General features: G+C 43.4%; 1 protein-coding gene and 1 long non-coding RNA gene across 6 annotated transcripts in view; one reads left to right on the top strand and one right to left on the bottom strand.

The window, feature by feature from the left end:
* LOC138747399 (uncharacterized) overlaps positions 1 to 774 on the bottom strand; it is a 39,866-nt gene extending 39,092 nt beyond the window's left edge. Inside the window, exon 1 of the long non-coding RNA XR_011347477.1 lies at positions 703 to 774. This is a non-coding gene — a long non-coding RNA (uncharacterized lncRNA). The remainder of the gene's footprint in view (positions 1 to 702) is intronic.
* znrf2b (zinc and ring finger 2b) overlaps positions 1 to 18,484 on the top strand; it is a 225,397-nt gene extending 206,913 nt beyond the window's left edge. The window contains exons 3-5 of one of the 5 annotated variants that reach the window (XM_069906526.1): positions 3,641 to 3,746; positions 8,095 to 8,187; positions 16,924 to 18,484. In XM_069906526.1, coding sequence (XP_069762627.1) covers positions 3,641 to 3,746; positions 8,095 to 8,152 — 164 coding nt within the window. In that variant the 3' untranslated portion in view covers positions 8,153 to 8,187; positions 16,924 to 18,484. Of the gene's footprint in view, positions 1 to 3,640; positions 3,747 to 8,094; positions 8,188 to 16,923 lie in introns of those variants that run through there. The other 4 variants (XR_011347460.1, XR_011347464.1, XM_069906533.1 and 1 more) reach the window with 4 other exon arrangements.
* The last annotated feature ends 2,141 nt before the right edge of the window (positions 18,485 to 20,625 follow it).

Here is a 20,625-nt window from a genome sequence, read left to right as displayed (position 1 = left end):
TCTTCGAAAACCTTCTTCATTATCCACAATTCCATCTATTGTAGTATCATCCACATATTAATTAATCCAATTTACCATCCCATCATCCTGATCATTAATGTAAATGACAAACATCAAGGGACCCAATAAGATCCCTAAGGCACACTGATTGTTACCGGCCTCCAGCCTGACTAACAGTTATGGCTGTTAGTAGTAGTGGCTCTAGTCAGCTTTATTTTATGATGCAGAAGCAAACATAGCTCTGCTCATAACTAGACCAAATTCTTATTTTATGATGTCATAAGGCCCGCATGTTTTGAGCATGTGAACCGACTAACCACACGTAAGGAATAGGCCTTCCGGGGCTGCTGGCATAAGTCTCTACATCTTGCAGAGAGGAGCTCGGAATAGATTTGGTGGTGCTGACCTACAAGGTATAAATACGGGCAGACTTTGAAGAAATGTTGTTCAAACTCTCATCTTGAATCTTTGCATTCATTCAAAGCTCCTTAAATCAAAGTTAGTGGATTTGGGGGAAGTAGGGGGAATAAAGGAAACACAGAAACAGGCCATTTCGGCCCTTCTAGTCCGCACTGAACTAAATACTCTCCTCTAGTTCCACCTGCCTGCACCCTGCCCATAACCCTCTATTCCCCCCATCCAAATATCTATCCAATTTTTCCTTAAATGACAAAATGACAAACACAGAAGTACCTCATTCACCTGTCAATCAGCAGCGGGTCTCGGTCCCCTCTACCAATTAGGGATCTGCCGGTCCCAATGCTACCAGTCAATTTATGCTTGTGTTTATACGTGTGCGTCAGTCTGAGGTCTGCTTCCTGCAGCAGAGCTCAGCTCATGCAGCCTCGCTCATGGGAAGTTTACTTTTTTTTAAAAAGACTTTCTCCTCCTGTGTTATTTTGTATTGAGTCTTTTATGAGAACTGATTCTATTTATACTTTTGTAACTAACAGACTTTTCAAATTATTCAGGGCTAACAGTTGGCTTCTGTAAGGTCAAGTTTTGTTTGATTTTAATAAAGTCTTTCCTCCCCTCCTCCAACCAAACACTAACTGGTATATTCCCAGCACATACCTGGCAGATAAATTTAGAATAGGTAATAACAATTTCACTTTATTCCATTCAGTGAAGAGTGGGGGCTTTGGAGCAGGGGGAAAATGTCGAGGTGGGGGGCTTACTAAAGATCAGCCTCGGGCCTGGGTGGTAGTTAATCAGTCACACATCCTGCTGCAGGTACTTAATGGTGCCGAGCCCCGGTGACTCCGAAGGCGCAGGTTGCTTGACATCTCTTGCGATCAGATGTAAAGAATGTAGTGAGGCAGCCCCCCCTACTGGTCATTCTATTTGAGAAGTTTTTTAAGCTTGGCTCTGAATCAAAAGGCCCTTTCAAACTGCCGCGTAAAACAGGGTTAACCGGGCAATTCTCCCCCGCCCCCCTGTTACACAGCAGTTAGAAAGGGCCCAACCCAATCAACCTTGTTAGAATCCAACTGGATCCCTGACCTGCCTCAGAGGTAGTCAGGGAACCCAGTTAAACTGACCCAGGTCGCGTCCACAGGCGATTTGAAAATGAAAATAGCCGACCTGCTTCTTCCAGTGACGTCTGTGCTTGCGCGCACGCATCATCGGGCAGCCAGCATCTGAAGGAACTTCCGGCGAGTACGCAGCGTTTCATTGCGGGGACGGGATTCGCCTTAAATCGCTGAGTTGGTGATTTAATGGGTAGATCACCCTGTGATTTGAAAGGTGCTTCCAGCACCTTTGCCCCAGTATTTGCACCCGGATCCCAGGAGGGCGACCAGGTGCAGCAGTTTAAAAGGGTGTCTGGGCACCCTCCAACCAGATGGCATTAACATAGTCTATTCCCGTTACGATTGGTGCCCCCATCTATCCCTCTTCTCCTCTAGCTCTGTCTCTCCCCCTTTCCCCTTCCCCCAGCTCTGCACTCGCAAAGCCAACCCCCCTTGCCTTATCAATTCTCACCCTTCCTCTCTGCTGTGCCCCTGTCCATATCCAGTCAACACCTTTTAATCCAGGCATCTGCTTGCTTTTCACTTGTACTGTAAAAAAGGGCTTAGGCCTGAAATGTTGGATATACATTTTTACCTCCAATGGACACTGTGTGACCTGCTGAGTTTCTCCAGGACTTTTGTGCATTGCACTCGACCCCAGCATCTGCAGATGTTCTGTTGAGTAAAAACACACTGAAATGCCTGGGGAACTCAGCCGGTCTTTTCAGCATCTCAAGACAAAGATATATTGCCAACGTTCCGGGCCTGAGCCCTTCTGAGCCACAGTGGCTGTCTCCTGAGCTCCCATTGTCAGCTTCTCAAATCAATGCGTGGTTCTCTTCCTGCCACTTTTAGTGAGGAGTCATTCAGAGAGTTCTGCTATTTATTCAGCTACCTGGACAGCCCATTCTTTCTCTCAGTTCCTCCATCTCTGCTGGAGCTGTTCCCTGGATGAGGCCCTGCACTCCAGGCCATCCAAAATGTGTTCTTTCGTCAAGAACTGTCCCCAACCCTTCACCTCCACCCTGTGCTATCACTGATAAAACCGATACCCACATCTTCCACTCTCACCCACCTACCCCTCCCACCCCCCCGCCACCCCGCCACCCCCAGTCAGATCCAGGACGGATTTTCCTGGGTCCTCACTTTCAACCCACCAGCCCCTACATTGGAAGACCATTCTTTGCCTGATTTGTCTGCTGTAAAGCATTGCTTAAGGTTTAAGTTCAACTGTCATTCAGCCATGACACGATTGAGTCTGCTCACAAATAAATTCCCATTTGCAGGAAACTCATATAGTAAATCCATCTCTTGTTTCTCTCTCTCTCTCTCTCTCTCTCTCTCTCTCTCTCTCTTTCACTCACATGTAAATGGCTGCAAACACCTGTGCGTGCATCCGATCACAGACTTGTACTGAAAACCTGTCAGAGTCACAGGCCCTAGACTCCACTCCATCGAGGACTTCTACATGAGACAGTGTCTTAAAAAAGCAGCCTCTATCCTCAAAGTCCCCCATCACTCAGGCCATCATGCCCTCTTCACTCTGCTACCATCGGGGGAAAAGTACAGGAGCCTGAAGACGGGCACCCAGTGGCACAGGACATCTTCTTCCCCGCTGCCATCAGATTCCTGAATAATCAGTAAACCAAAGACTTTTTGTGCACTATTATTTTTATTTATTTAAGGTAATGTTGTAAGATGGTTATAATATGAATGTTTGCTCTGTGATGCTGCCTCAAATCACCAATTTTCATGACTTGTTCAGAACAATACTGATACTGAGTTGGGAAAAGTGCTGGCACACACCACATTAAATCTGGGTTCTGCTATGGGCTTGGAGGCTACAGTTCCTGACGATGTGGTACTTTTATTTTAACTAAAACGCTGTCAAAACTTCTGGGTGCAGTAGGTATGATCAGGACCTGTTTTTTTTTTGCATTCATTGTACACTGAGGATTTAGCTCAGAATATCTGGCATATGAATACATTTTCCTGATGTTGTAGTAGGTCCTTCCTTTCAGGCCCCCAAACTTCCAACAAAGTATTAGTTAGTACAGGTACAGAATAATATTGAAGCATTTACAACACTGTTGACTATTATGTCAGTTCTTTGATTTTATTCTCTGCAGAGGATGTGCTGAGCAAGGACACTGGGGAATGTGCTATATGTCTTGAAGATCTGCAGCAGGGAGACACCATTGCACGCCTGCCCTGTCTATGTATCTACCACAAAGGGTAAGTAGTGACCAGCAGGGTTGAGGGCCCTGCGCTGGGACACATTGTGCTAAAACCTTGAGAAAAGTTCCGCATGGCTAATTGATCAGGAAAAGGAAACCTTAAGGTGGGGGGGGGGGGGAGGGGGGGCAACCTTTTAATTTTTAATTTGGAGATTGCAGTGCACTACCAGTAACCACCAAGGCTAGGCAGAGGGTAATATACAGAAGAACCTTGCTTGCCCAGATCCAGGTATTGGAATGATGGGAAGGGAGAGGCGGCTCGACCTTTATGGCCCAGGACCACAGGGGAGGAGTTATAGGGTATGAGTCATGAGTGGGCGGGCCAGCTCCATATATACAGTACTCAACAATAACTATATACAATGGAGGAAACATATCACCACAGACATACAACACGGTAACAGGCCATTTCGGCCCGTGAGTCCCTCCTGCTTAATTAATCTACATACTCGTGGGCCGAAATGGCCTATTACCGCACTGGATGTCTAAAGTAAAAATTAAAAGGTTGGCTATCCTTGCCTGAAGGGGTCAAGGACATACCTGGTCCGATGGGTCAAGTGGGAGTTTCAGTGACTGGAGGTTCCCCGTGGAATGGGAATCTGCATGGCTTAGCCGAGATGTTCACGACTTGAGCTTCAATTCAGGGGCTGTGGTTAAGAAGTCGGCCAATGGCAACGTGATTGTCAATGAAGAAGGGAACCGTAGGCTTTAGTTATAAGCAAAGCAAATGTAAATAAACCCCTACAAGTATTTGGCAAGAATGAATAAGGCAGAAGGGTTTACTCTAAGTTTGCTCAATGAGGAAGTTGTAATAGGAAAAGGAACTTATGAAAAGATTTTGAAAGAAGACAAGCTGCCAGAGTTCAGTATCCTTGGCGGTGATTGCCACTCGACACAAGATAGCAAGGACAAGAGCACAGGAAAATAGGGCATTAGGGTTCTGGGCCTGGCCCACCATTGAATATGACTGCACCTCAATTGAACTCGCATTGCCTTCTGTGCCATTTCTCTGCACCCATCTAGTTCTCTTAATCTATCAAATATTGGTCCACCTCCACTTTTCAAATTTCTAATGATCCAGCTTCCTCTGCCTGCTCAGCCAGCTGATTCCAGAGCTTCGTTGCCCTCTGCAAGAAGACATTCCTATTATCTCTGATTTAAATTACCAGGCTCTGCAAGTTATGTCCACAAATCAAAAGATCCCAGCTCCAACACTGTCAATCCCATTTACGACCTTATACATTTGAATGGGGTCACCACTCATTTTAATAAACTTCAAGAACTTCTTTAGTCTGTCATGGTCGGACCACCCTCTTATCCCTAGTGAATCTACTCTGTACTGCCTCTAAAGAAACTGTCCCTTTTTATAGGCTCCGGAAGCAAACTGTGTGCAGCATTCCAGATGAAGCCTCACCCATACCTTGCATAATTACAGCAAAACATCCCTATTTATTTTTGACATCAACCCCCTTTGCACTAAAGGCCAAAATGCTGATTATCTCCTTGACAATTAATTGGGTCCATGTGCTTTTTGTGATTCATGCATGAGAACACCTCAATCCATCATTCACTTGTCGTCTCCCTCATTTAGAATATATTCTAATAACTTCTAATTTCTCTTCATGGCTTCACACTTTTCCACAGAATGATCCATTTGGGTGTCTCTTGCTTATTTACTCAATCAATCTATGCAAAATCACATAATGCCTTTCATATCCTTGGCCAATTTGGAAACCTACCATCCCGTTCCTTCCTGCAGGCCATTAAAATAAATAATAGACTGCGGGCCCAAGAACTGATCGCTGCAGTACTCTACCGGTCTGAAAAGGGCCCATTTATCCAACTCTCTTTTGCTCTATCAGAAGGCCAGTTTTCAATCCACTCCACACACGTCCTCCCATACCAAGGGCTTTTAATTTATGCACTAGCCCCCTGTGAGGCACCTTGTCAAATAGGTTTTGGGAATCTAAATTCAAGATTATTTTATTGTCACGAAATAAAACATATGAAATATTGTATGAAATTTGCTTTTGTCTGTCCTAAGGTGGACAGATTCGCAGAAATTGCTGAGCGACTCATACAGTTAATACCTTACATCTACAGGTTCCCATCCATTGACACCACCCTCCCCCCCCCCAGCTCCCCGAGTGTTCATTTCAGTAAATGTATCAAATCATAACCATTCTAAAACAATATTGATCAGTTATTTCCTCTTTGATTAATGATGAGCATTTTACCAATATTGGCCAATAATAGATGTAACCACTCTTTCCCCATTGGACCCAACACCCTGCTCTCTTCAATACCACATGGAATGTCATTTTGCTAACGTACCAGACGGCAGCAATAGAAATGAGCCCAGTGTTGTATTTAAAATAATCTTTTAAATTATTAATTAACAATAATTGCACCGTATCTAATTTAGCTAAACATATCTAACCCCAACTATGCACAAATACACTAATGTATGTGTGTGGAATACTCCAAGCCATTACAGCTCAGGCAGTTCAAAGTTCAGTCTCAGAAATACAGTGTTGACACACAGACTTTAAATCAGTGGTTCTCAACCTTTTTCCTTTCCACTCACATCCCACTTTAAGTATTCCCTATTCCATCAGTGCTCTGTGATTAGTAAGGGATTGCTTAAGGTGGGATGTGGGTGGGAAGAAAAAGTTTAAAAACCATTGTTTTAATTGTCCTTCATGGACGCGTTATGGACGTGCATGGTTTCAGAACTCCAAAGGAAATGGGCCAATGGCAATTTTTCTCAAACAAAATATTTCAGTAACAATTGGGTCTAGAGCAGTGGTTCTCAACCTTCCCTTCCCACCCACATCCCACCTTAAACAATCCTTTACTAATCACAGAGCACCGATGGCATAGGGATTACTTAAAGTGATCTGTGAGTGGGAAGAAAAAGGTTGGGAACCACTAGTTTAAACAGAGGTGAAGACATTCATGAAGTAGGTGGGAGAGACTGGGGTGACAGACTTTTTATTTACCTACAAAATCCTTGTCGAGGTGTTTCCAGAGGTATGTCCTTTTCAGACAAGTGGCAATCATAACTCCCCTTCTCTTTGCATAGGGGACACAAAGCGAGTGATTCTCACAAAGTTTCCAGAAACCCTTTAGTGGGTCAGCTGAATTGCAGTACTTCTTCTGCTTGCAAAACCCTTTCGTGGATCAGCCATTCAAAGTGACCTTCCCTTTTGGTCACCGAGTGGTATACTCATTCCCTAATAACAAGGAGAAATCAGACAAATTGTCTATCACCACACAAGGCCACTTCAGCGCAGTATTACTTCCAAGAGCTGTTGCTCCTATGCTGGTCGCATGATCTCCGCACCTTTGCCTCCAGGCACTTCCTCTCTTCAGAAGTATCCATTTTGAGTACACGCTGCCCTAGTCTATCAGCTCACAGCAGTCTCTTGAACTTGTCCTCTTAAAGTGACAGTCCCACTCAAAAGAAAGTGAACTGAAAATGGCAGCACTTAATACTTGCAACAAAAGGTGATACAGGTTGAGTACCCCTTATCCGAAAACGTGAAATGCCCCAAAATCTGACACCTTTTGAGCGTGAACATGACGCGACAAGTCGAAAATTCCACACCCGACCTCACTTGCCCTGATGCCTGGTTGGCGCCAGTTTGTTACCAGCCATCGCCACCGCCAGACCTACATGCATTACTCCCTATGTAATTTTGCTTATTCTCTGCTTTGTGGTACAAAGATATTGTTGAAAATGACCGGTGGCAAAATAGTGGAAATGGTTCTGAATCAAGGTAAGTACAAAACATTATTTTCATGTGAAATCTGAGATTCATCTCCACCTAAAATGCCATGTTTCAGTGTAACATGACCGGCAACGTTATTGCATTGAAAAAACTAATAGACCATGTATTGTAGCCTTTTGATTAAAACACAGCATCGTAGGTGGAGACTGAAAGCCTGACGTTGTTTATTGTTTAACCTGCTGATATAGGTGTCCTGCTGATCCTACTGTGGTCCTTAGTTACCCTAACACACATTATTCCAAAATCTGCAAAACTCCCAAATCTGAAACACTTCTGGTCCCATGCTTTTCGGATAAGGGTGACTTGACCTGTGGTGTCAGTAGTGGCAGTGTAACAAGAGGTCGGGGTAAGGAGCATGGAAATGTATAGGTGAATGATGTTCACTGCTAATCTTTTGCCGTTGCAGCAGAATACTTTTCTTCACAAGTCTGATTCTGTGGTGAATCCATCAGATAACCTGTCGTTCTCGAACAAAGCCCCCTTTCTTTCTGTTTGATGTTATTCTGTGTGTGTATATATTTAACTTTGTATCTTTTGCTTCTTTCTCACCAGATGTATAGACTCTTGGTTTGAAGTCAATAGGTCATGTCCTGAGCACCCATCAGATTAAACAATGAGCTGAACCAAATGAGCTGTTGCTATAAGGTAATGCCTTTGTCTGGTATCCACAAAATGCCCTATATTTAGGCACGGTTATAGGCCCTTTCAGCCCAATTTACACCCCATTACCCTACAACCCCCGGTATGTTTCGAATAGTGGGGGGAAACCGGGGCCCCTAGAGGAACTCAGGCAGTCACGGGGAGAATGTGCGAACTCCTTACAGACAGCACGGGATTCGCACCCTAGTCCCGATCACTGGCACTTTAACAGCGTTGCCCTAATCACTATACTAACCATGGGGCAATGCATTCTACATTGGCGTTTGCCTGGTCATTTGGAGTTACTGACGACTGTGGAATTTTTTTAAGGGAATAATGACTTTTTAAAATCTGTAAACTGATCCATCTGTTTTGTCTAAGGATCCAATGGAATGTTGCTGATATCTTCACCAACACTAAACAACAATTGTTTTCAAAAGATTTGCTTCCTGAAAAAAATGGGGATTTTCCTAGACAACTTAAAGCTCAATAGAAAGATTCTTCGGTATTCACTAAGGAGAAGGATATTGGGAGATGTGGGATAAAAAAAGCAAATTGGGTAAATATGGGGAATATAGAGATTACAAAAGGTGTAGTTTTAAGGCTTTTGAAGAATATAAAGGTGGATAAGTCTCCGGGACCAGATGGGATCTTCCCCAGGACATTGAGAGAAGTGAAGGAGGAAATAGCAGAGGCTCTGGCGGTAATTTTTCAAATGTCATTAGATATGGGGATAGTGCCGGAGGATTGGCGCATTGCGCATGTGGTTCCGTTATTTAAAAAGGGTTCAAGGAGGAAGCCTGGCAACTATCGGCCTGTAAGTTTGACGTCTGTGGTAGGTAAATTAATGGAGAAAATTCTTAGAGATAGTACTTATAAACATCTGGATAGAAAGGGTCTGATCAGGAGCACTCAACATGGATTTGTGGGAGGAAGGTCATGTTTGACCAATCTGATTGAATTTTTTGAAGAGGTGACTAGGAATGTGGATGAGGGTAGCGCAGTGGATGTTGTCTATATGGACTTCAGTAAGGCCTTCGATAAGGTACCACATGGAAGGTTAGTTAGGAAGGTGCAGTCTTTAGGTATAAATTTTGAGATAGTCAAATGGATTGAACATTGGCTGAAAGGGAGAGGCCAGAGAGTGGTAGTGGATAATTGTCTGTCAGGTTGGAGGCCGGTGACCAGTGGTGTGCCTCAAGGATCTGTATTGGGCCCATTGTTGTTCGTTATATACATTAATGATCTAGATGATGGGGTGGTGAATTGGATTAGTAAATATGCAGACGATACTAAGATAGGTGGAATAGTGGATAATGAAGAAGGTTTTCAAGGATTGCAGAGGGATTTGGGCTGCTTAGAAAAGTGGGCTGAAAAATGGCAGATGGAATTTAATGCTGATAAGTGTGAGGTGCTTCATTTTGGTAAGAAGAATCAGAATAGGACATATGTGGTAAATGGGAGAGCATTGAGGAATACAGAAGAGCAGAAAGATTTAGGAGTAACGGTACATCGTTCCCTGAAGGTAGAAACTCACGTGAATAGGGTGGTGAAGAAGGCTTTTAGTATGCTGGCCTTTATCAATCATTGCATGGAATATAGGAGTTGGGAGGTGATGTTGAGATTGTATAAGACGTTGGTGCGGCCTAATTTGGAGTTCTGTGTGCAGTTCTGGTCGCCTAATTATAGGAAGGATATAAACAGAGTGGAGAGAGTGCAGAGAAGGTTTACCAGAATGTTGCCTGGGTTTAAGCATCTGGAGTATGGGGAGAGATTGGACAGATTGGGTCTTTATTCTTTGGAGCGTAGAAGGTTGAGAGGGGATTTGATAGAAGTATTTAAGATTATGAAAGGGATAGACAGAATGGATGTGGATAGACTATTTCCGTTAAGAGGAGGAAAGTTTAAAACAAGAGGACATGAGTTAAGAATTAAGGGGCAGATGTTTAGAGGTAACATGAGGGGGAACTTCTTTACTCAGAGAGTGGTAGCTGTGTGGAATGATCTTCCGGGAGAAATAGTGGCGGCGGAGTCAATTGTATTATTTAAGAAAAGGTTGGACAGGTATATGGATGAGAAGAAGATGGAGGGTTATGGGCATTGTGCAGGGAGGTGGGACTAGAAAGGGGTGTTTGGTTCGGTGCGGACTAGAAGGGCCTAATGGCCTGTTTCCGTGCTGTAATTTTTATGTTATGTTATGTTATGATTTTAGATTTGCTGTGTCACGTAGGATGTTGGAGAAACACAAAATTAACTTTTATTGAATTTAACATGTTTAATCGCATAATGATACTGACACATTGCGTAATTCAACTGACCTAAAAATGTTTTGCCGCTGACTTTCGTTTGTACTCAGCATCTGATGCCTCTCGTGTCAGTGTCCAACAATAGTTGCCCAGCGCTGATGGATTCTAGTTGCCCTGATTCTGCTTTTCCATGGTTGCAATGACCCTCAGAAATCTTTCACCACGTTCGTTACTGACTGCACCAAGATCAGCAGGGAAGATGTCTAAGTGCGAATGCAGAAAATGAATTTTAAGTACACTCACTAGGCTATTGCCTGAAGAACATGTGCATCAACATGCATTCATTCTAAATCAATGTAATGCACAGCATCTGTATATGTGAGCTGCTTTTATAGCCTGCCTGCATCTATCCTGACTAAGCACACCCAGGTCTAAGACAACACTGAGTGCATCCCCAAGCATGTTTGGGCTGTTGAAAAATGCTTGCTTTGTGGGCAGTATAGTGGTAAAATTAAAATATGACAGGGAATCACAAAAATAGGTTACATCTACGTGTTAGAAAAATGTTAAGTTGATTTTCATGATCAGCAGCCCAATCGAAATCCATAAAATCCACCCAAAGTGTTCAGGAAGAAAAATGTTCCTGTCCAGTGTTATTAGCTCTCATTAGACTAAGTAAAGTAATTCTATAAACATGAATGCTTCGGAAGAGTTTTGTATACTTTATAATCTAAATTGGCAGATAGGTCGTGTAAATCCATCTGGAAAAGCTCTGCAGACAGTTGAGCTTTTTATTGCCAACCCCTGACTGGTCTTCAGAAGGATGAGAAAATGGTGATAACATGATTGCTTGGATATTATTGTTTCAGCAGTTGCCACTTATCAGGGGAAGAGATGATTTGATTCCTATGATTTTAGTTGAAACATTTTGCTCCTGTGTTAATATTGATCCCTGCTCTGCCATTTTCAATGGGCATCTTTTCAAGATTATGGGAAAGTCAGTATTATCCTGTTAAATCCTCTTTACTGATGAGTATGGAAGGTTATTGAGTTAGAGCAACAGGGCCTTTGGCCCACAATATCTAAGGTCAGCATCAAGCACCTATCAATGCTAATCCCATTACCAGCACCTGGTCCAGAGTCTACTCGCCATGGAGATTTAAGTACTCACTTGGATGTTTCTTGGAAACTGTATCGGCCTCCATCACTTCCTCAGGCAGCACATTACAAATCACAAGATAAGGGAACAGAAGTAGGCCATTTGGCCCATTGAGTCTACCCTGAGCTAAACTGTTCTCACATCAAGTTCCAAATTCTGGCCTTATCCCTTGATACCCTGACTATCAATTTGCCCTTTAAACTCTCCCAATGATCTGGCCTCCACAGCTGGATGTGGCAATGAATTCCACAAATCCATGACCCTCTGGATAAAGAAATTTGTCTTCCTTTCTGCCCTCTAATTCTAAGACTGTGCCCTCTTGTCCTGGATTCACCCACAAAGGGAAACATCTTATTTACATCTACTCTGTCCAATCCTTTCAGCATTCAAAATGTTTCTATGAGATTCCCCTTTAAACTCTCCCAATGATCTGGCCTCCACAGCTGGATGTGGCAATGAATTCCACAAATCCATGACCCTCTGGATAAAGAAATTTGTCTTCCTTTCTGCCCTCTAATTCTAAGACTGTGCCCTCTTGTCCTGGATTCACCCACAAAGGGAAACATCTTATTTACATCTACTCTGTCCAATCCTTTCAGCATTCAAAATGTTTCTATGAGATTCCCCCCCCCCCCCCACCTCATTCTTCTATACACCAATGAATACAGTCCAAGAGCCGATAAAGATTCCTCATATGTTAGCCCTTGCATTCCAGGAATCATCCTGGTAAATTTTCTTTTCCAACATAATTGCATCCCTTCTAAGATAAGGGGCCCAAAACTACACACAGTTCTCCAAATGAGGTCTCACCAGTGCTCCTTGGAGCCTCATCAACACCTTTCTACTCTTATACAATTTTCCCCTTAAAAGAATGCCCACATAGCATTCCCTTTCTTTACTGCTGATCCAACCTGGATATCCTGCAGGAGGACCCCCAAGTCCCTTTGCACTTCTGAATTTTGAATTCTCTCCCCATCCAAATAATTATCTGCCAATTTATTTCTTGTTTCAAAATGTTCAACTGTACATTTTGCAACATTGTATCTCATCTGCCATTTCTTTGCCCACTCTCCTTATCTGTCCAAGTCTCTCTGCAACCTTTCGGTTTGTTCAACACTTCCTGCTCCACTACCCATCTTGGTGTCATCTGCAAACTTCGCCACAAAACCATTCAGTCCATAATCTAAATCATTGATATACATTGTAAAAAGAAACAACCCCAACACCAACCCCTGTGGAAACCACTCGTAACTGGCAACCAACCAGAACAGGGTCTCGTTATTCCCACCCTTTGTTTTCTGCCTATCAGCCAATGCTCCATCCAATCTAATATCTTTCCTATAATTCCATGGGCTCTCACCTTATGTGGTACCTTATCGAAGGACTTTTGAAAATTCAAATACACAACATCCACAGCCTCTCCTTTGTTCATCCTACTTGAGATTACCTCACAAAAAATTCCACTAGGTTGGTCAGGCAGGGTCTTCCCTTCATAAACCCATGCTGGCTTGGACCTATCGTGTCATGCACCTTGAGGTGTTACATAACCTCGTCCTTGAGGATCAATAACAATAACTTTTCAACTACTGACGTCAGACTAATAGGTCTATGATTTCATTTTTTCTACTTCCTTAAACAGAGGAATGACATTTGCTACCTTCCAGTCCTCCGGAAATCTGGAAAATAATTTCCAATGCCTCCACACTCCACAAAGCCACCTCCTTCAGAACCTGTGGATGCACTTCATTCGGTCCGGGAGACTTATCTACCTTTAATCCATTAATTTTACTCAGCACTTTCTCTCTCTCGTAATCCTAACTGAACTTAATTCTATTCCCTGAGACCTCTGACTATATTGTTATTGTCTTCCTCAGTGAAGACTGACGCAAAATACTCATTTAGTTCCTCTGCCCTCTCTTTGTTCTCCATTATAATTTCTCCAACACCATTTCAATAGGTCCTATATCTACCTGTGTCTCTCTTTTACTCTTCATACATTTAAAAAAGCTCTTTTATGTTATTTGCCAACTTCCTTTCATATTCATCTTTTCTTTCTTAAAGACTTTCTTTCCCTCTTTCTGTAAGTTGTTAAAAGTTTCCTTATTTTTCCACTAATTTTTGTTTCCTTCTATGCCCTCCCTTTTCCTTCTGGGATTTCAGAAAAAAGGGCCCCTGGATCCCTATTTTCTTGTCTAAATCGCTCACTTTCATCTTGGATGTTTGGCCACCCCCCCCCCCCCCCCCACCACAATGTTTCTTGCTATCCACCCTATCTAACTGCAGACCTCGACCTTCCACTTGGCTTCCTCAACTCCAAGGAAAACAAACCCAGCCTATTTAGTCACTTGGTGCTGCCAAATCTTCTCTGCACCTTCCAGAGTGCAATAATGTGCTTCCTATAATATGGCAGGCAGAACAACATGCCATATTTCAACTGTGGACCTAAGCAATGTTTTAGAAAATTATACCAAACTTCCTTCTTGTTCTTGATATTCTAATCACTGGCAATTATCCCACACACCTTTATTCAGCTGTACTACAAGAATGTTTGGACCTGAACATTCTGTTTCTCAATTCTGCCTGGGAACGTAGAGTTTTACCCTTACCTGACACCTCCAAAATGCATTGCCTCCCCTCCCTCCACACTTCCTTGCCCAAACTGCCAGCTGATCAGGCCGAACTCTCCCTCCCTCGCTCTCAATCACTGACTTGCTGATCAGGCCTCACATCAAAATGCCTTCATTCCCTGCAAGGTTAATGGCATTCTTTGAAGTGATTTGCCCTCCATAATTTCTTGAAACACTTCATATTGTCCAAATGCTAGTTTGTGTTGCGAACCATGGTCGCGAAGGACGTTTGCCCCAGTCAGATTTCTGATGTCAGCACAGCCATAGGTCGGTATTTGAAAGAGTGATGGTCATCATGATTAACCTCATGCCTGTCTTTGAACACCTTTTCCTGCCAACAATGTTACCCAATTAATCTGATACACCTATAGCTTTTTTTTTCATTCATTCGTTCAAGTGCATTTTTCCAAATATAGAGGAAGGCTCGACATAAATGTAAGAAAGGGTTGGATTAAGGGCACTTGGATTATATTCTTCTGGACAATAAATGTGGGATCGACTCATTAGGGCTGACTAGCTTCTTTCTTTGGTGTATACATTACTTAAGACTCTGCAACTGGTTCCCTTTTAAAACATGGTGCTGACGGGGGATATAAAAGGTCACGTTATCATTTAGATTGATGTAAGACAGCCACTCTGAACCTTCCTTTGGCTATGCCCCCCCCCCCACCTTGGGACTCTGCTCAAAATTTGTGGGCCCCCTTCCCTGTGAAGCGGTTGTCTTCTGTACTTTGCTCCACCCGACTGCATAAACAACAAAATAAAAATTTAATGATTTCCATCCATCCATCTACCCCACCCACGGCTGCTCTTCGGTTTGGTCCTGTGTAAAAGTGGAAGGGTTCTGGAAGGATTTGAATATATTACTAGGACAAATTATGAAAATAAAGATAGAAAAAGATCCAATAATATTTCTTCTTGGAAATATATAGGAGGCAGATACAAAATTGAAGTGGGATAAATATCAAGGAAAGATTCTGAGCCTAGCAATAGCAACAGCAAAGAAATGTGTAGCAATAATGTGGAAAACAGAGAATTTTGTATCAATAGTGTAACAAAATATCTGGAGATGTTTTTGGGAGATAAATTGGGAAAAGTAGGGTAGGTGACATACATGCACACACTTTAAAGCAGATCTTATTTGAAATACTGGAGATTTCATATCCACAGTACTTTGCAGAAACTGTGCAGAATGCCTGTGGATTTCACAAGTGGGTGTTCATTGAACTGACATCATGAACGAATGGATTATTGTCTTTGAACCCACAGAAAGCAGACACACTGTCTACTGATACCTTTTAGCAAGGCTTTTCTCAGAGGTCATTGAGGGGTTCTTGTTTACCTAAAAACAACAGATGAATCAGAAGACTGACTTCTATTGTTTGCTGGAGAAGGTCAGGTGTTTTTTGCAAAAGAGAGAGAGAGAGAGAGTCACACGGGCTTTCTGGCAGTTTGAGTCTCAGAGAGAGAGAGAGACAGAAGGGAGTCTCGGACTGTGTCTGACACAGAAAACGATAGCAAGCCAGGAGAAGCTTGTTAGAACTGAAACGGAACGCTCCAGAGTGGCGGATGGCTGGAAGTGCTATCTGTCTGATGTTTCTTTTGGAATAAGGGAAACAGAAATGAACTCTGTGGGACCTGAAAGAAAGAGGTGATCATCTGTAGAGCCCTGATGGGGCAAGTTTCATCAGCAAGACTAATGGTGGTACCTCAGTTGTGGAAATCCTGAAACCACACATCTCTCTCTGAAAACCTACAAGAACCTTCCAGAGCGGTAACCATTTACCTTTCGAACACCAAAGCCTGGTGAACTTTATACATGTTAAATTCTGTGCACAGTATAAGAATTGTCTGCAAACAGAGAACTTGGAAGGATGAGAAGTAGGATTGGACTGTGAACCAAAGAACTTTCTTAAATTTACACACACATTACATACACGTGCACTTAGAATTAGAAGTCAATAGTGATAAGTTAAAGTGTGATTCTGTTTTCATGTTTAAAGATAATTAAAAATAACTTTTGTTTAAGTTACCATTTGTCATGGTGAATATCTATTGCTGCTGGGTTTTGGGGTCCTTTGGGCTCGTAACAATAGATAGATGGAACATTGAAATGCAAAACTGTAGACCATTAGAAAAAGTTATTTATAGTTTAAGGAATCAGATCGGTAGTTTTTATAAGATCTGGGAATTGTACATGGATTTTGTGAACAAAAGTCCATCCACATCATCCACTTTACCCATCCCTCTCAGGTAATAATTAATAAAAGAGAGTTAGTAAATATTAATTATGATAATAATGATTAAAGTATAGATTTAGGTGGTTTCTTTCTTTTTCCTTCTTTGGGGGAGGGGAGAAAATAGGAACATTTTTTGTATCATTTTGTATTACACATTTACATTGATACAAGTTATTATTTTCATTGACTTTAATGTTTGTATTGATGCAAATGGTAAATAAAATTTTCAAAAAAAAGAAATGAATGTCTGCTATAAGATGAGGAGCGATAAAGTGCGGGTCTTTGCAAATTTGTTTGCTTCAGGGTCTAATTTGGAACAAAGTGATTATGACAACAGCGCAAAAATAGCCAATGTTTACTTGTTTGGTGTCGTGTTTGAGTTGGGGGGGGGGATGGATGAACCCTGCTCCAATTTTCTGTGCTGACTGTCAGAAGTGTAAAAGGATGTTAACTTCATTGTGGTTGTTCAGTCGTCAGGTATTTCTGCCACTTCTGCAAATGGAACAACCTGTTCCGGTGAATGGAGGCTACGATTGAATTCCTCAACGGCGGGGAAATGCTTTGGAGAGTGACCATCATCGCAGCTTCCCTGGATTCCTGGAAAAGTTACATTCTGCTCTTTAAACATAGCGGCAACAGTCTTCAGTGAGTCCTAACCGCTCTCCTCTCTCTTCTGGGTTTTATTTTGAAACTGCCCGTCGGCCGGGCTCTCTGCCATTGGACATTGTGTGCCATAAATAGGTGAAAGACGCACGACAATTAAAACAGTTTTTCCTTTTTGTATACAGCTGGTGTTTAATTGATTTGGAATTAGTTTGTGCCTTTGACATTCTTAAAACACCGATTAATTTGATTGTTCTTGTTTTCTGTACATTTTGCACTAACTGTGCCACCGTTGGCCGTTTGTGAGAAGTGTGTGAATGGCTCAGAGTTTGATAGAGCAGAAAAAAAATGAGTATGGTCCTCTGAGTCGTAGGATGCAATTGGACCTCTTCCCCCATCATCGAAGGCACTAGCAATCGCTGGCGTTCCTGTCCAATTTCCAGATGGCAGGTGGAAAAAATGAAATAATTCAGGATGCTTTGAACTGCTAACGTGAACCTCAAGTTTATTGGTTCACATGTATGTTCCCGGGAAGCGTGACGGAACCGCTCATGGTTCCTCAACCGGAGGTGATGGCTAACCCTGCAAACAAGACTGTGTTCTCCTGCAGATCTATGCCTCTTTGATAATGGATGGCCTGCCAAAGATGGTGGTAATAATGGCACAATGGACATCCATTGGGACAATGATGCAAGCAAGAGCAAACAGCTGAAATCTTCCCGCTCGACTGGTATAGTGACTGCAGTGCACTGGCCAGTCAGCCTGAGGAAGTCTCGACTTGGCGCCCACTGAAAGAAGGGCTCGCAACAGAACATTGACTGATTCTTCCTCCGAGAAGAATCCAATAGAAAATGCTACTATTGCATTTGTATCGCAAAGGCCTGTGGTTCCACGGCTGGGGATAAGGCAACTCAGGGGAGAGAGACTGCTTCCCACAACAGGAATACTCAAGAGAAAAAGGGTGCCAAAAGTAGGAAGATTTTCCAGTGCTCTCTATATGTCACAAACAAAAAGTGTGTGCTAACAAATATACCAGCCCCTCCTCTTGGTATCCAGCGACCACAAATTCGTGCTGTGACAAAGAATATCTGAACTGAGTTTTAATTGGTAGCAGCTAATGATGTTATGAAAACCTTGTAAACGTTGCTCCACTGTTAGGAGCGACCATATCTTACCTCTGGGAGGAAGAAGAGATGTTATTACGAAATTACAAAGAAATCAGCCTTTTAAAAAAAATCAATAAATTGTCAATATATAAAAGCAAACTTTATTACTCTGTGCCTGCTTTGAAGAAAAAATGGTTGATCTAAAACTGAAAATGAGCTGCTGATGCAGAATGTTTTGAATTTGTGCGGTTTTTAATGCTCAGTACTTTTGTAAAAAAAAAGTCCAATCTAAAAGGATCAATAAAATGGATTTAAATTCGAAGTGGGGGTTTGCTAGTCAAGTTGTGTAATCGAAGAAGGGATTTGTTTTTCCGAAACTTTGTACAGCCTGTGATGGGGTCCCGCTGTGGTGATGCAGCAAAGAAGAGTGATCAGCAGGGGTGGATTAACTACTACCCGGGCCCTAGACTGAGCTTTAGTCAAGCCACAACCCCCTTCCCCCCACCCCCTGCAGGGGAAGTACCAAGTTTTAATGTTAGGGGGAGCGAGAGCATATGAAAAAGGTGCCACAACCACAGCTGTGCAATACTCACACGCACACACTCACACAAACATTCACACACACATATGTCCACATACATACACACAGTCACAAAAACACACACACATGCCCACACACACACAAACACACATAGAAACACATAAACATACACACACTCACACAAACATACACACACACCCACTCACACACACACCCATACATACACACACCCACACATATGCACAAAGGAGTAGAGTAAGCTCTGTGGTGTGGGTGTGTGTGGGGTTTTTGTGTTGGGGGGTTGTGTGTGAGTATGTGTGTGGGGTGTGTGTGTGTGTGGGGGGATGTGTGTGCGGGGGGGGTTTGTGTGGGTGTAAGCGTGTGTGTGGTGGGGTTTGTGTGTGAGTGTGGTGTGTGTGGGGGGGGTGTGTGTCGGGTGTATGTGTGGGGGTTTTTGTGGGTGTGTGTGTGGTGGGGTTTGCATGAGTGTGTGGTGAGGTGGGTGTGAGTGTGGGGGGGTTTGTATGGGGGTCGCTGAGTGTGTGGGAGGGTGTGTGGGGTGGGTATGTTTGGGGTGTTTGTGGGTGTGGGGGGGTTTGTGTAGTGTGTGTGTGTGTGGGGGGGGTTGTATGGGGGGTGTCTGAGTGTGTGTGGGGGATGAGTGAGTGTCTGTGTGGGGGCTGTATGTGTGTTGGGGGTGTGTGGGGGGGTTGTGTGTGTGGGGGTGTGAGTGTAGGGCTGGTGTGTGTGGGGGTTTGGGTGAGTGTGTTGTGGGGTGTGGGTGGGGTTTGGGTTTGTATGTGTGGAGGGGGTTTGTGTGCGTGTGTGGTATTTTGTGTGTGGGGCGGTTTGGTGGGTGTGTGTGGGAGGGTTTGGGGGGTGTGTGGTGGGGTGTGTGTGTGTGTGTGTGTGTGTGTGTGTGTGTGGAGGGGGGTGGGGATGGGGGGGATATGTGTGTGTGTTTGTCCTTCAGTTTGGTTATAGCAAGGGGAGAGACTTTCTGATCTCTCCCGTCCTTTGCTTGGGGGCGCTGAAAATGGTGCTTGTGGAGACAAGACGAGGATCGCAGTGCAGGTTGGTACATTCTCAATCCCCCCCCCCACCATCTCCAGCGAGCTCTGAGACCATCTGCCTTATTAGCAATGTACACCTCCCAGCTCCCTCCCCATATTCACCAGTGCCACCGCCCCGAGCAGGATGACAGAGCATCGGGACAGAGAGGGAAAGGGAGAGAGCGAAGCATACAGCCACTCCCTGCACACAGACATGCTCTGAATTTAATTGATCACATCCTATTCGAATGGAATGAGTCGCCAATAATTTCAACTATTGAAGCAATGACTGCATTTAAAATTAGCTATTATTTCATAAAATCAAACATCTTTTACATTTTAAATTATTTTATAATGAAAATGCACTCCATTATTTCACCTACATCCCCAGTGTACAAACAACCCCTTTTTGATTAAAGTTATTTTAATTAAAATGATAGGGATTGGCCTAGGGTTAGGGTTAGGGTTGCCCTATGTGCCCTAGGGTTAGGACACATGCCCACGACTTCCATGTGTGTGTACAATTGGCCGAGGGGACAGAAGGGTTCAGAATCAGGATTTGGGCATTGGGAGCTCCAGTGTAGGCTGAGGCGAGGTTTCAGAGTTGGGCATCGGGAGCTCTGGATGCCCGACTCCGAACCCACCCTCGGCCTACCTGAACTGTGGGCCACAATTTCAAAATCAATTCAATTTTTAAATAAAGCAAACATTTTACTTATCTCGGGCTCTCCCTCTCTGATTTATTGTTGGAACATCAAATTCTTTTCATGCCATTCATGCATGAGATCCACTGCAGCTAATAGCCCAAGCAGCAGGGAGCACACACAAGGAGACGGCAGGGCAGATCAGTAGCTCCTGTTTTTGAACTGT

The sequence above is a fragment of the Narcine bancroftii genome, chromosome 1 (assembly GCF_036971445.1).
Source record: "Narcine bancroftii isolate sNarBan1 chromosome 1, sNarBan1.hap1, whole genome shotgun sequence".
Lineage (NCBI taxonomy): Eukaryota > Metazoa > Chordata > Chondrichthyes > Torpediniformes > Narcinidae > Narcine > Narcine bancroftii.
Note: the sequence above shows the minus strand (reverse complement) of the source record. Positions and strands in the feature narration are given on the sequence as shown.